General features: G+C 40.2%; 1 protein-coding gene across 6 annotated transcripts in view; it reads right to left on the reverse strand.

Moving 5' to 3' along the window:
• LOC116615308 (ras-specific guanine nucleotide-releasing factor 2) overlaps positions 1-15,282 on the reverse strand; it is a 73,547-nt gene extending 58,265 nt beyond the window's left edge. For 3 of the 6 annotated variants that reach the window (XM_048727576.1, XM_048727575.1, XM_048727574.1), the window contains exons 1-6: positions 14,565-15,282; positions 14,143-14,181; positions 12,170-12,282; positions 9,908-10,055; positions 7,175-7,249; positions 5,748-6,001 (exon numbers count right to left, since the gene is read on the reverse strand). In XM_048727576.1, coding sequence (XP_048583533.1) covers positions 5,748-6,001; positions 7,175-7,249; positions 9,908-10,055; positions 12,170-12,282; positions 14,143-14,181; positions 14,565-14,825 — 890 coding nt within the window. In that variant the 5' untranslated portion in view covers positions 14,826-15,282. The remainder of the gene's footprint in view (positions 1-5,747; positions 6,002-7,174; positions 7,250-9,907; positions 10,056-12,169; positions 12,283-14,142; positions 14,182-14,564) is intronic. The other 3 variants (XM_032376850.2, XM_048727578.1, XM_048727577.1) reach the window with 3 other exon arrangements.
• Between the last annotated feature and the right edge of the window lie 1,559 nt (positions 15,283-16,841).

A 16,841-nucleotide genomic window follows, 5' to 3' on the forward strand; every position in this document is an offset into this window, starting at 1 on the left:
AACAAAGCAGTATAGAAGACACGCTAGAAGGAACAAAGCAGTATAGAAGACACGCTAGAAGAAACAAAACAGTATGGAAGACACGCTAGAAGGAACAAAGCAGTATAGAAGACACGCTAGAAGGAACAAAGCAGTATAGAAGACACGCTAGAAGGAACAAAGCAGTATAGAAGACACGCTAGAAGGAACAAAGCAGTATAGAAGACACGCTAGAAGGAACAAAGCAGTATGGAAGACACGCTAGAAGGAACAAAGCAGTATAGAAGACACGCTAGAAGGAACAAAGCAGTATAGAAGACACGCTAGAAGGAACAAAGCAGTATAGAAGACACGCTAGAAGAAACAAAGCAGTATAGAAGACACGCTAGAAGGAACAAAGCAGTATGGAAGACACGCTAGAAGGAACAAAGCAGTATAGAAGACACGCTAAAAGGAACAAAGCAGTATAGAAGACACGCTAGAAGGAACAAAGCAGTATGGAAGACACGCTAAAAGGAACAAAGCAGTATAGAAGACACGCTAGAAGGAACAAAGCAGTATAGAAGACACGCTAGAAGGAACAAAGCAGTATGGAAGACACGCTAGAAGGAACAAAGCAGTATAGAAGACACGCTAGAAGGAACAAAGCAGTATGGAAGACACGCTAGAAGAAACAAAGCAGTATAGAAGACACGCTAGAAGGAACAAAGCAGTATGGAAGACACGCTAGAAGGAACAAAGCAGTATGGAAGACACGCTAAAAGGAACAAAGCAGTATAGAAGACACGCTAGAAGGAACAAAGCAGTATGGAAGACACGCTAGAAGGAACAAAGCAGTATAGAAGACACGCTAGAAGGAACAAAGCAGTATAGAAGACACGCTAGAAGAAACAAAGCAGTATGGAAGACACGCTAGAAGGAACAAAGCAGTATAGAAGACACGCTAGAAGGAACAAAGCAGTATAGAAGACACGCTAGAAGGAACAAAGCAGTATAGAAGACACGCTAGAAGGAACAAAGCAGTATAGAAGACACGCTAGAAGGAACAAAGCAGTATGGAAGACACGCTAGAAGGAACAAAGCAGTATAGAAGACACGCTAGAAGGAACAAAGCAGTATGGAAGACACGCTAGAAGGAACAAAGCAGTATAGAAGACACGCTAGAAGGAACAAAGCAGTATAGAAGACACGCTAGAAGGAACAAAGCAGTATGGAAGACACGCTAGAAGGAACAAAGCAGTATAGAAGACACGCTAGAAGGAACAAAGCAGTATAGAATACACGCTAGAAGGAACAAAGCAGTATAGAATACACGCTAGAAGGAACAAAGCAGTATAGAAGACACGCTAGAAGGAACAAAGCAGTATAGAAGACACGCTAGAAGGAACAAAGCAGTATGGAAGACACGCTAGAAGGAACAAAGCAGTATAGAAGACACGCTAGAAGGAACAAAGCAGTATAGAAGACACGCTAGAAGGAACAAAGCAGTATGGAAGACACGCTAGAAGGAACAAAGCAGTATAGAAGACACGCTAGAAGGAACAAAGCAGTATAGAAGACACGCTAGAAGGAACAAAGCAGTATGGAAGACACGCTAGAAGGAACAAAGCAGTATAGAAGACAAGCTAGAAGGAACAAAGCAGTATAGAATACACGCTAGAAGGAACAAAGCAGTATGGAAGACACGCTAGAAGGAACAAAGCAGTATAGAAGACACGCTAGAAGGAACAAAGCAGTATAGAAGACACGCTAGAAGGAACAAAGCAGTATAGAAGACACGCTAGAAGAAACAAAGCAGTATGGAAGACACGCTAGAAGGAACAAAGCAGTATGGAAGACACGCTAGAAGGAACAAAGCAGTATAGAAGACACGCTAGAAGGAACAAAGCAGTATAGAAGACACGCTAGAAGGAACAAAGCAGTATAGAAGACACGCTAGAAGGAACAAAGCAGTATAGAAGACACGCTAGAAGGAACAAAGCAGTATGGAAGACACGCTAGAAGGAACAAAGCAGTATAGAAGACACGCTAGAAGGAACAAAGCAGTATAGAATACACGCTAGAAGGAACAAAGCAGTATAGAAGACACGCTAGAAGAAACAAAGCAGTATAGAAGACACGCTAGAAGGAACAAAGCAGTATGGAAGACACGCTAGAAGAAACAAAGCAGTATAGAAGACACGCTAGAAGGAACAAAGCAGTATGGAAGACACGCTAAAAGGAACAAAGCAGTATAGAAGACACGCTAGAAGGAACAAAGCAGTATGGAAGACACGCTAGAAGGAACAAAGCAGTATAGAAGACACGCTAGAAGGAACAAAGCAGTATAGAAGACACGCTAGAAGAAACAAAACAGTATGGAAGACACGCTAGAAGGAACAAAGCAGTATAGAAGACACGCTAGAAGGAACAAAGCAGTATAGAAGACACGCTAGAAGAAACAAAACAGTATGGAAGACACGCTAGAAGGAACAAAGCAGTATAGAAGACACGCTAGAAGGAACAAAGCAGTATAGAAGACACGCTAGAAGGAACAAAGCAGTATAGAAGACACGCTAGAAGGAACAAAGCAGTATAGAAGACACGCTAGAAGGAACAAAGCAGTATGGAAGACACGCTAGAAGGAACAAAGCAGTATAGAAGACACGCTAGAAGAAACAAAGCAGTATAGAAGACACGCTAGAAGGAACAAAGCAGTATAGAAGACACGCTAGAAGAAACAAAGCAGTATAGAAGACACGCTAGAAGGAACAAAGCAGTATGGAAGACACGCTAGAAGGAACAAAGCAGTATAGAAGACACGCTAGAAGGAACAAAGCAGTATAGAAGACACGCTAGAAGGAACAAAGCAGTATGGAAGACACGCTAAAAGGAACAAAGCAGTATAGAAGACACGCTAGAAGGAACAAAGCAGTATAGAAGACACGCTAGAAGGAACAAAGCAGTATGGAAGACACGCTAGAAGGAACAAAGCAGTATAGAAGACACGCTAGAAGGAACAAAGCAGTATGGAAGACACGCTAGAAGAAACAAAGCAGTATAGAAGACACGCTAGAAGGAACAAAGCAGTATGGAAGACACGCTAGAAGGAACAAAGCAGTATGGAAGACACGCTAAAAGGAACAAAGCAGTATAGAAGACACGCTAGAAGGAACAAAGCAGTATGGAAGACACGCTAGAAGGAACAAAGCAGTATAGAAGACACGCTAGAAGGAACAAAGCAGTATAGAAGACACGCTAGAAGAAACAAAGCAGTATGGAAGACACGCTAGAAGGAACAAAGCAGTATAGAAGACACGCTAGAAGGAACAAAGCAGTATAGAAGACACGCTAGAAGGAACAAAGCAGTATAGAAGACACGCTAGAAGGAACAAAGCAGTATAGAAGACACGCTAGAAGGAACAAAGCAGTATGGAAGACACGCTAGAAGGAACAAAGCAGTATAGAAGACACGCTAGAAGGAACAAAGCAGTATGGAAGACACGCTAGAAGGAACAAAGCAGTATAGAAGACACGCTAGAAGGAACAAAGCAGTATAGAAGACACGCTAGAAGGAACAAAGCAGTATGGAAGACACGCTAGAAGGAACAAAGCAGTATAGAAGACACGCTAGAAGGAACAAAGCAGTATAGAATACACGCTAGAAGGAACAAAGCAGTATAGAATACACGCTAGAAGGAACAAAGCAGTATAGAAGACACGCTAGAAGGAACAAAGCAGTATAGAAGACACGCTAGAAGGAACAAAGCAGTATGGAAGACACGCTAGAAGGAACAAAGCAGTATAGAAGACACGCTAGAAGGAACAAAGCAGTATAGAAGACACGCTAGAAGGAACAAAGCAGTATGGAAGACACGCTAGAAGGAACAAAGCAGTATAGAAGACACGCTAGAAGGAACAAAGCAGTATAGAAGACACGCTAGAAGAAACAAAGCAGTATGGAAGACACGCTAGAAGGAACAAAGCAGTATAGAAGACACGCTAGAAGGAACAAAGCAGTATAGAAGACACGCTAGAAGGAACAAAGCAGTATAGAAGACACGCTAGAAGGAACAAAGCAGTATAGAAGACACGCTAGAAGGAACAAAGCAGTATGGAAGACACGCTAGAAGGAACAAAGCAGTATAGAAGACACGCTAGAAGGAACAAAGCAGTATGGAAGACACGCTAGAAGGAACAAAGCAGTATAGAAGACACGCTAGAAGGAACAAAGCAGTATAGAAGACACGCTAGAAGGAACAAAGCAGTATGGAAGACACGCTAGAAGGAACAAAGCAGTATAGAAGACACGCTAGAAGGAACAAAGCAGTATAGAATACACGCTAGAAGGAACAAAGCAGTATAGAATACACGCTAGAAGGAACAAAGCAGTATAGAAGACACGCTAGAAGGAACAAAGCAGTATAGAAGACACGCTAGAAGGAACAAAGCAGTATGGAAGACACGCTAGAAGGAACAAAGCAGTATAGAAGACACGCTAGAAGGAACAAAGCAGTATAGAAGACACGCTAGAAGGAACAAAGCAGTATGGAAGACACGCTAGAAGGAACAAAGCAGTATAGAAGACACGCTAGAAGGAACAAAGCAGTATAGAAGACACGCTAGAAGGAACAAAGCAGTATGGAAGACACGCTAGAAGGAACAAAGCAGTATAGAAGACAAGCTTGAAGGAACAAAGCAGTATAGAATACACGCTAGAAGGAACAAAGCAGTATGGAAGACACGCTAGAAGGAACAAAGCAGTATAGAAGACACGCTAGAAGGAACAAAGCAGTATAGAAGACACGCTAGAAGGAACAAAGCAGTATAGAAGACACGCTAGAAGAAACAAAGCAGTATGGAAGACACGCTAGAAGGAACAAAGCAGTATGGAAGACACGCTAGAAGGAACAAAGCAGTATAGAAGACACGCTAGAAGGAACAAAGCAGTATAGAAGACACGCTAGAAGGAACAAAGCAGTATAGAAGACACGCTAGAAGGAACAAAGCAGTATAGAAGACACGCTAGAAGGAACAAAGCAGTATGGAAGACACGCTAGAAGGAACAAAGCAGTATAGAAGACACGCTAGAAGGAACAAAGCAGTATGGAAGACACGCTAGAAGGAACAAAGCAGTATAGAAGACACGCTAGAAGGAACAAAGCAGTATAGAAGACACGCTAGAAGGAACAAAGCAGTATAGAAGACACGCTAGAAGGAACAAAGCAGTATAGAAGACACGCTAGAAGGAACAAAGCAGTATAGAAGACACGCTAGAAGGAACAAAGCAGTATGGAAGACACGCTAGAAGGAACAAAGCAGTATAGAAGACACGCTAGAAGGAACAAAGCAGTATAGAAGACACGCTAGAAGAAACAAAGCAGTATAGAAGACACGCTAGAAGGAACAAAGAAATAAAGAAGACACGCTAGAAGGAACAAAGCAGTATAGAAGACACGCTAGAAGGAATAAAGCAGTATAGAAGACACGCTAGAAGGAACAAAGCAGTATAGAAGACACGCTAGAAGGAACAAAGCAGTATAGAAGACACGCTAGAAGGAACAAAGCAGTAAAGAAGACACGCTAGAAGGAACAAAGCAGTATGGAAGACACGCCCCTAAATTTTTGCATGTGACGCGTCATCGGATGTAAAACGTTGATCTCTCCCCGCTATACTACTGATACGCACTGTAAATGTTTTATGTTTGGTTTAAATAAAAATATTGGATTTAAATAAAATACTAGGATTTTAAGTATTATGTTGTTTTAGATCAGTTAAGTTTAGATACCTATTCAGAAATATGGAGCTGACTTCTTCGTGTGATATTGGGGGTCTTTTTGAGCTGGCAGCCATTTTGAAGGGTCTAAAGAAACACGAGACTAAAGTGGAGAGGTTTTCCAGGTATTCCTTCTCTGTCTCCAGCAGCTTGAAGCAAGTGTAGTTCCGTTTGCGCATGCTCTCTGCGTGCGGGGACCTAATGTAATCTTGCACGATGTTGTACCAACGTCGACGACAAAGCCATCCTCGGATAAGGCTTTGGACCTGTGCAGTGTTAGATGAGGTTTGTGCGTGGTTTAGCATAGTTAATACAGATGGTTTTTACTTCTATTTATTATTTTTGTTTTATTTATATGCTTACTATATGCCTATGCTACTGCTCAAAAGAGCCCACGTACAAGCGCACGGAATACCTGTGATAAATTAAAACGTTAGAATCTGGAGCATTCCAGGTCAGGAACATTTTAGCGACTCAACAGCGTTTTCTCGGGTGGCTGAGAGAAAACATTGCGCGCGTTATGTTCAACATTTCGTCCTCGTTTAGCCTGGAGTTTTTATGGTTAAATAATTCAAATTTGTTTTAATTGATTACGGCGTGGTAGTGTACACGAGAAGTATGTGTAAAATAAGATATTTCATAAAATTGGAGAGTCTTAGGGAGAGTTCATTAAATACACCGAGGGGGGGGGATATGTTTGCTTTTATATGTTGATTTTATATGTTGTACAGTATCCCTTTTTATACAGAAAAATGAAAAATATTCTTAACAAAAACAAAACTCCAAAAACTGGTATTCGACTCTGCCAAATTTTCGTCTTTAATAAGACTTCTTCAGGGCAGACTTATCGGACTTTTGAAGGGGGGGGGGGGGAGAAGTGATTCTAAAAAAAAATCCTGCAAGCAATTGATAGTTTCCCGCGCAGCCGTTCGACACACAAAATCCCTGAAACCGAACCCTGCACCATTTTACACGATTTTACATGCAAAAAAAATTATGAAGGTATGAGGGCCGAAACCTAACGTTGTGAAGATATGTCACACTCTGAAAGGAGGGTAACTTCGCAGTATTCATTTCCCAGATTTAAAAACTTTTTTGTATATTTAGGTCGTAAGTGGGGGGGGGGCTTTTGAAAATTTGGGGGTTCTGAAATGGGGTAAAAACAGGGCCATAGATCCCTAGACCGAGTTGTTCTTTTATATCGGGCTTCTTAGCTTTGTTTTAACTTCGAAAAGTTCAGAGTTAGTATAAATTTTCTTTCCCCGGGTATATTTTGCATTTGATTTGGGTTCTGACCAATGCAGGTTTGCATGCGTGACCATCACTCACTCGTTGCAACTCGTAACAGACCCACTAAAACTCTGGCTACCATGGCTAAGGGAAGACTCTCGCCACTACTTCTACACTCAACCAGATGTTAAGTAAGTCATATTTATTACCTTTTTTATGCTCTTGATTTCTTCACTTTCCTCTTCTTTTATTCCGTCTATCTTCTCTCGCCTTAAACTAGCAACCTGCACAAGCAGTAGAATGTGAGTAGCATTCACGTGTCAAATCTCACTAATTCTTTTTGTGTCTCTCTTCAAGACATATCAAAAAACATTTTTAAATTTGGATATCTTCCATCAGCAAGGCTACTATAACGCCTTCCTATACTGTATGCCCCCATACCCTGGAGGCTTGTGAGGCAGCTCGTAAACACATTTTCATTGTCTAGTAATGCAACACATTCATGTCCAGCCACACCCCCCTGTATCTAAGGCAACCGTGCCCTTAGCTTTAATTTCAGACAGACCTGTACTCTTGAAATACAAAAAATACAATCACTAATACTAATCACTAAGTAGATAACCACTAAATACTAGCTACATTTCCCACTAATTCCCTATTTTTCAATGTCCTCGCCGCTTGATACCTTAATTACTATGAGATTTAGGGGGTCTAAATGGAGGGCGCTGATTGGTCGAGTGGCAGTGATCATTTTCTAAGGCTGGTTATTATAAGATTATTTAGAAGGTTACCTCTGCCCTAAGGCAGACAACCCTAAGGTTATTATGACATTAGCTAGACAGTTACCTCTGCCCTTAGGCTGGTTATTATGACATTAGCTAGATGGTTACCTCTGCCCTTAGGCTGGTTATTATGACATTAGCTAGACGGTTACCTCTGCCCTAAAGCTGGTTATTATGACATTAGCTAGACGGTTACCTCTGCCCTAAAGCTGGTTATTATGACATTAGCTAGACGGTTACCTCTGCCCTAAGGCTGGTTATTATGACATTAACTAGACGGTTACCTCTGCCCTTAGGCTGGTTATTATGAGATTAGCTAGACGGTTACCTCTGCCCCAAAACTGGTTATGACATTAGCTAGACGATTACCTCTGCCCTAAAGCTGGTTATTATGACATTAGCTAGACGGTTACCTCTGCGCTAAGGCTGGTTATTATGACATTAACTAGACGGTTACCTCTGCCCTTAGGCTGGTTATTATGACATTAGCTAGACGGTTACCTCTGCCCTAAAGCTGGTTATTATGACATTAGCTAAATGGTTACCTCTGCCCTAAAGCTGGTTATTATGACATTAGCTAGACGGTTACCTCTGCCCTATGTTATTATGACATTAGCTAAATGGTTACCTCTGCCCTAAGGCTGGTTATTATGACATTAACTAGACGATTACCTCTGCCCTTAGGCTGGTTATTATGACATTAGCTAGACGTTTATCTCTGCCCTAAAGCTGGTTATTATGACATTAGCTAGATGATTACCTCTGCCCTAAAGCTGGTTATTATGACATTAGCTAGATGGTTACCTCTGCCCTAAGGCTGGTTATTATGACATTAGCTAGACGGTTACCTCTGCCCTTAGGCTGGTTATTATGACATTAGCTAGACGTTTATCTCTGCCCTAAAGCTGGTTATTATGACATTAGCTAGACGGTTACCTTTGTGCTAAGGCTGGTTGTTATTACATTAGCTAGATGGTTACCTCTGCCCTAAGGCTGGTTATTATGACATTAGCTAGATGGTTACCTCTGCCCTAAAGCTGGTTATTATGACATTAGCTAGACGGTTACCTCTGCCCTATGTTATTATGACATTAGCTAAATGGTTACCTCTGCCCTAAGGCTGGTTATTATGACATTAACTAGACGATTACCTCTGCCCTTAGGCTGGTTATTATGACATTAGCTAGACGTTTATCTTTGCCCTAAAGCTGGTTATTATGACATTAGCTAGATGATTACCTCTGCCCTAAAGCTGGTTATTATGACATTAGCTAGATGGTTACCTCTGCCCTAAGGCTGGTTATTATGACATTAGCTAGACGGTTACCTCTGCCCTTAGGCTGGTTATTATGACATTAGCTAGACAGTTACCTCTGCCCTAAAGCTGGTTATTATGACATTAGCTAGGCGGTTACCTCTGCGCTAAGGCTGGTTATTATTACATTAGCTAGAAGGTTACCTCTGCCCTTAGGCTGGTTATTATGAAATTAGCTAAACGGTTACCTCTGCCCTAAAGCTGGTTATTATGACATTAGCTAGACGGTTACCTCTGCCCTAAGGCTGGTTATTATGACATTAGCTAGATGGTTACCTCTGCCCTAAAGCTGGTTATTGTGACATTAGCTAGACGGTTACCTTTGTGCTAAGGCTGGTTGTTATTACATTAGCTAGATGGTTACCTCTGCCCTAAGGCTGGTTATTATGACATTAGCTAGACGGTTACCTCTGCCCTTAGGCTGGTTATTATGACATTAGCTAGACGGTTACCTCTGCCCTAAAGCTGGTTATTATGACATTAGCTAGACGGTTACCTCTGCGCTAAGGCTGGTTATTATGACATTAGCTAGACGGTTACCTCTGCCCTAAAGCTGGTTATTATGACATTAGCTAGACGGTTACCTCTGCCCTAAGGCTGGTTATTATGACATTAACTAGACGGTTACCTCTGCCCTTAGGCTGGTTATTATGAGATTAGCTAGACGGTTACCTCTGCCCCAAAACTGGTTATGACATTAGCTAGACGATTACCTCTGCCCTAAAGCTGGTTATTATGACATTAGCTAGACGGTTACCTCTGCCCTAAGGCTGGTTATTATGACATTAGCTAGACGGTTACCTCTGCCCTAAGGCTGGTTATTATGACATTAGCTAGATGGTTACCTCTGCCCTAAGGCTGGTTATTATGTCTGCTTGTTCTTCACACTGCTGCATAAGTTGCCATTTTGCCGTCCTTTCGCTCTCCAGTACTTGGGTTAAGTGGATGCTTTTTTGCTCCATCTCCTCTTTACAAAGTTTAAGCTCTGCATAACTGAAACATTTCGTTTAACAGTTTAGGCCGTATTTTGAACATATGCAATAATGTCAAGAGGGAGTTGGTAGTGGCAAGATCTGTTAACTAAAAGCCTCAATCAAATGGAGTCAAGAGTTGATGAGCGTAAATGTGATTACAAAATTTCATGACTGTTTGACCATGCAATTTCATTGACTCTCATTCACTTTAAACATGATCAGATGAGAGCTGTCACAATTTGACAGCGTGAACGAGAGTTCATGATAATATCTTCCTAAGCAGTTTTACCAAAAGTGATATTTAAAGTGTAATAACAGATTCAGTGATAAATCCTGAAGTCAAATAACTGACACTGCTGAATTCTTGGACATAACCACTAATACTCTCATCAACTCTCAAAGACTTTTTGAGAGAACCTGTGAGAGCAAGAAAGAGCTGAACTCTCATTGACTCTCATCAACTCTCATCTCCTAAAAGAATTGCTGCCACTAATAATAATAATAATAATAATAATAATAATAATAATAATAATAATAATAATAATAATAATAATAATAATAATAATAATAAGAATAAGAATAAGAATAATAATAATAATAATAATAAGAATAATAATAATAAGAATAATAATAGTTTATTACGACACTCTCGCAGACAAAAGTCTGAATTACAGTGAAGGGTCATGCACGCCACTACTTTACACAATATTACTGAAATCGCACACTGACAAAATTATTAAACCCGTCTGTATTTCCTTGAAACCTATCGGTACGCATGGGCCCAAGGTGATCTATAGCAGGCATTATAATAGGCCCAAGGTGATGTATAGCAGGCATTATGTTGGGCCCAAGGTGATGTATAGCAGGCATTATGTTGGGCCCAAGGTGATGTATAGCAGGCATTATGTTGGGCCCAAGGTGATGTATAGCAGGCATTATGTTGGGCCCAAGGTGATGTATAGCAGGCATTATGTTGGGCCCAAGGTGATGTATAGCAGGCATTATGTTGGGCCCAAGGTGATGTATAGCAGGCATTATGTTGGGCCCAAGGTGATGTATAGCAGGCATTATGTTGGGCCCAAGGTGATGTATAGCAGGCATTATGTTGGGCCCAAGGTGATGTATAGCAGGCATTATGTTGGGCCCAAGGTGATGTATAGCAGGCATTATGTTGGGCCCAAGGTGATGTATAGCAGGCATTATGTTGGGCCCAAGGTGATGTATAGCAGGCATTATGTTGGGCCCAAGGTGATGTATAGCAGGCATTATGTTGGGCCCAAGGTGATGTATAGCAGGCATTATGTTGGGCCCAAGGTGATCTATAGCAGGCATTATGTTGGGCCCAAGGTGATCTATAGCAGGCATTATGTTGGGCCCAAGGTGATGTATAGCAGGCATTATGTTGGGCCCAAGGTGATCTATAGCAGGCATTATGTTGGGCCCAAGGTGATGTATAGCAGGCATTATGTTGGGCCCAAGGTGATGTATAGCAGGCATTATGTTGGGCCCAAGGTGATCTATAGCAGGCATTATGTTGGGCCCAAGTGGGAGGTTTCTAAGCATCATATTTTCATACCTGTCAACCTCCAAAAATCTCTTGAGAATTATTTTGGGGGGAGGGGTGGGGTATATTAATTTTTTTGGGGAGGGGTGGGTTTAACCTTGCAGGAGTTTTCCGTATAGAAAGCTCTCACAACAAATCCACTTATAGATCTCACCAGGGTGTTATATAAATTGTGCTACACAAGGGAATTATTGTTTCAAATATTTTCAATAATAGAAAATAATCAAAATGACAATTTTCTATAAAAAATTTTTTGGAAGCAATAAAAAATGCTTAAAAGCAGGAGATTTGGTGCTCAACGCGGGAGAGCGGGAGAAGTGGTCCAAAATCTTGAGACTCCTGCCTAATGTGGGAGAGTTGACAGGTATGTATTTTTCAGGGGGGTATGGAATTCAGGGTTGGGTTAGTTTTGGGGGTAGCCAGTTTCTATACTTTGCATTTTTTGGTATGCAATTTTTGGCCGGTTGGACCCACCATCCATGGAAGTTACCACCCTACCAACCTATGGTTTGTAGTCCAGGTAATTGACTGGATAGAAACAATGATCTTTAAGGTGAACTCTGAGCTACCTTGACTTCCTGATGTTTTCTATCCAGGCCATGCATAGCACATCTGTGGAGCACCGCAAAGTGATGGACTGCTGCTGCTTCTCGCCATAGGGAATGCTCACAACAAAACAATTCTGAAACAAATATTGTTATTTGATATAGCATGCAAAAATAAGGTTAGGCAATTGGATAGTGGACAATTGTTTTTACAAGGGGGGGACAAGAGGGTGTAATTCAAGGTCATCATTCTATTAGCTATTGGTGTTTGTCCCTACTTCAAATAACTATAGTGAATCCCTAAAATCTTTAGAGGGAAGTGGAGCTTAAATGATGATTAAGAGTATTAAAATTTTTGTCAAAAATCTATATGCCCCCAAAAGCTAATAGGGAATTAACAAATTTGAATACAATCAGGGGAAACTGGCATGCAACAGTCAACCCTATAATTGATGTCTATCTGTTTGTTCACACTAAAATGAGTTCTGTATAGTCATCTCCAGGGGCAGATGTAGCCTATGCTAGCCTTCAAGAAGAAGTGCACATTTTTTTAGGCCAAAGAAATGGACCTGGAGGATCAGAATAAAGGTATGTATTTGTGCCTTGAGTCATGTTTGCTTATCTCTTTCCCTTGTGTGGCTAGCACAGGCTGGTCGAGGGGTTAATGGGATAACCACACCATAAACCATAATATGCTTGACATAAGTGTCATGCTGACACCAATAAGGCCTGGCCTGTGAAGAGCTTTGTGTAAATGTTGAGGTTTTGGAGTACTATTACCTGATTCAAAAATAGAAGTTGATTTGCTAATTAAATATCTTGACTGTCTGGATTATAATATTATGACTGCAATTGGCTGTTCAATCATTTCCTTTTAAAATCATTAGATTATTGAAGATTCTATTGTATAAGCAGTCACAAATATCAAATAATCTCAGATGAGAGTTTATTCCCTAGGTAACTATAATAATTTTACATCTTCCTCAAGGGAGATGTACTTGAATTTCATATCCTTTCATGTTTGTCTCTTTTTCATCTTTTTTGCGTAATTTAATATTGCATTAATTAGAGAATTCCAACTTAATCGAAATACCTGAATAAACATAGTAGATAAGAGTAAAAAGGTGTGAAATCACAAATATAGAAAAAAAACTGTATCGACAATCAAAGATGCAAATTCCAGCTCATCTTACCCATCTGTTTTGAGGTGAACATACCATGGGGGGATGATTGATCCTTTTTGCAAGCTAGATAAGATTGCGACTTAGACGCACTCAGAAAAAAGGCCAATGGCTTTTTTCGATCTTAGATTATTATAAACTCAAAACTTCACAAATTGCGAAAGCTCCACTCTAATGGCAATGAAATAAATATTTCAAAGTGTAAGAAACCGCATCGACAGAAAAACAGCAACATACTGTATAATTTGATCCTAGTTTGTACATTTTCACGTATTTATTAAAACAAGAAAATATCTGTTTGGAAATATCAGCATTTGATAACGACTACTTTTTCATTTTTACCAAGCCTTGAAAAAAACCTCAATGTTATCGACATTAGACTACTTAGACGAAACTTGATATCGAACAAGTGAAAAGAACCGACACACTTAGAAATTTCCTAAGCCCTTTTCCATGTTGTCTTAGCCAAACAAGCGATGTCTATTTCAAAATGCAATTGACCAATTAGAGACCAGGTATCTTGTCTCGTACTCTAAGTTGTTTATTACATAAACGATGAAATTATACCGTGTCCACTTTATACTTGAATAAGAAATAAGTCATTAGGCAGCACGATTTCTTTTTCTGCAAATTGAAATTGCAAGATTTTAAGCTTATTCTTTAAGTTTTAGCTTTGCAAACAACAGTGCTAGATGTTTCATTGACCTAAATCAACTTTGAAGTGATAAACATGAACTAGGAGGAGTACAGCTTCTCAAATACCCTCTACCAAAATGCACAATGAAAACTTCAATTTTGTTAGTTATTATATGTTACCTCTTTTTTTCCTGGATCTTCCTTTGCTTTATTAAAGTCCTTAATCAGCATTAATAAAACAGTAAAGAAAGATAAAAGTTAATTGCTATAGCCCTAAAAATATATAGCGTTTCAGTTTTGTTTGGTTTGCGATTTTCGCGATCAGCATTTTAGTTGCTTCTCTGACACTTGAATGGCTTTCTGGGGAAATCGATCCTGACAGTTTAGAGGCGCAAATAGCAATAGCTCAACTTTCGCTAATTTTCTAGAGAAATAAAAAAACATCTTTAACCGTGCGGGCGATAATGAAATGCCTGAAAGGAGGAGGGAAAGCAAATCCTCACTTGAAAGAATAACTCTTTTGTTGCCATGATTGTTTGCAAAACCGTTTGCCTTTGATAATTAATATTCTGTTTCTTCTCTATAAGTACGAAGGGGCTTACCTGGCACTCCAAATCTCTAACGTTGACCACGCAGATCCGCTCACATGTTGAATGCTCAAGAAGAACAAGTCCCGTTACTGTTGCCGTGTCCTTTGTATCGTAGAAAAATAAAAAGTTCTGGTATAGCTTTACCCACTTTAGGTACCATTTGCCTGGGTCTGTAGCCTTCAAATACAACTGGCCGCTCATGGTGAAATTCTGCTTTGCTAAAGCACCGAGATGGTTCACTTGATCGTCTGATATTCGCATGGAAGCGCGCATTGTAAACTATCGTACGATCTATTCCGTTTCCAGTAGAACGCCGCACTTGGCCCGGCCTCGATTGCCGTCAGAGCTCGTGATCGCTCGTTCGAAACCAAAACAAAGTCGGCAATCTCATTCGCTTACCATGTTGGGGTAATACGTACTTGTGTGAGCTTAGTTCTTGATGTACGGTGCATTTAGGAGATCTCAGCCCGCCTGCTCGCCTGGTTAATATTATAATCCGTATTTGCAGCGACCAATATTTCGCCATTTGCACACATAAGTAGGCATCCTAAGAGAAACACTCGTCTCTCGTCCACAACACCTGGTCTGGTTAAAGTGTTTCCGTGGGGGGGATGGACGGGATAAAACGCCTCATGACTTGCGAATATTACAACCTTCGTATTCGTATTCACTTGTTTTTCAGAAAACTCACGTTGTTCTCCCGTGAAGTGTGTACAAATGAAATAGATTTTCGACAATGTTTGTTATCATACGAAATTGTTAAATTATTAACGAATTGATTAACATTTTGATCCAGAAGGGAAAAAAACACACGCACATCTGATCTCGTTATCAACCCAGATAATCCATAAAATTGTAACTTTCCGATGAAAGTGGGAATGGTTATAATTCAATGTCAGGATATATAAATACGTTAAGGAGGCGACGAAAAGTTTTTTTGTCTTTTTCATTTTCTTTGGGGGAGAGGGGGTGTAATGCGACTATTAAACTTTCAAAGCAAATTAAATGCAAATCTCTAATGGTTATCTTTGTTTTACACAAGAATCGCAATTGATAATTATCTTAGAAAAGGGCAACAAAATAGGAAAGGTTTTTTTTCCATTCTCTTTGCCATAAAAGTTTTTTTTTAATTCCATTTATTTGAGCTTTTATCTCGGCCTTCGGCCTCTGTCAGTATTTTCAAGACCTCGGTCACGGTATTTCACGATACGGACCTCCCCGCTGGTAAATAACATATTTATCCTTTGACACAGACAAGGTGGCTCTCGTTCGATTGCAAAAAAGAAAAAGCGAACGACAAGCATATCTTCATGGTATTTTTGGGAGGGTGACTCCCAAAAATATGACTCGAGTCTACAACATTTTTTAGTATAACGCTATCTTCAGATAAATCAATACGAATAAATACAAAAAGCCCAAATTGTCGTGTTCGTGAACCAGAAGAATGAATACAAAACACCAATAACTGGTATTCGACTCTGCCAAATTTTCGTCTTTAATAAGACTTCTTCAGGGCCATTAGGAAGTCTTATTAAAGTCAGAGTCGAATACCAGTTTTTGGCGTATTATTTTATTTTTTTTAGAAGAGGAGTATAGATTAGTATTTTTCCATGTTCGCGTACTGAGTGTAGGCCGTAACGCGCTTCTGCTAGGATAGTAATTGGAGTTACTGCAACAGTAACAGCGCAACACACGCACATTTTATAAGCAACACAAGCAAACACACCCGCATATTATAAGCAACACACTCAAATACATATATACGCACATGTTATAAGCAACACACGCATATGTTATAAGCAACATACGCAAACACACGAACATGTTATAAGAAACACACGCGCATATTATAAGCAACACACGCACATGTTATAAGCAATACACGCACATTATTATAAGCAACACACGCACGTATTTAATTTAGTTATAACAACACATCATGCACGTGTTATAAGCAGCACACGCAAACACACGCACCTCCCCTCCCACACAACGACCGAAAGTCCACTTTCGGTTCTCGTAGACGTGCTATTTGTAGACAAAACTATAAAGCATAAGCTAGATCACTCTTGGTATTTAGCCAAATCCGACAATAAACGTTTTCGTTCTTTCGGTGGTGGTCAGATTTTTAATCCCCCCCCCCCCCCAACCCGGAAAAATATTTTTCGGATATCGCACCCCCTTATTTAAAATTCTGGGTACGGACCTGAGTATGTATACCTATATCTATCTTTGCATGCCATATCCAGGTCCATATCACGTAGGACAATTTTATATTTTACTGCATGG

The sequence above is a fragment of the Nematostella vectensis genome, chromosome 5, assembly GCF_932526225.1.
Source record: "Nematostella vectensis chromosome 5, jaNemVect1.1, whole genome shotgun sequence".
Classification (NCBI taxonomy): Eukaryota; Metazoa; Cnidaria; class Anthozoa; order Actiniaria; family Edwardsiidae; genus Nematostella; species Nematostella vectensis.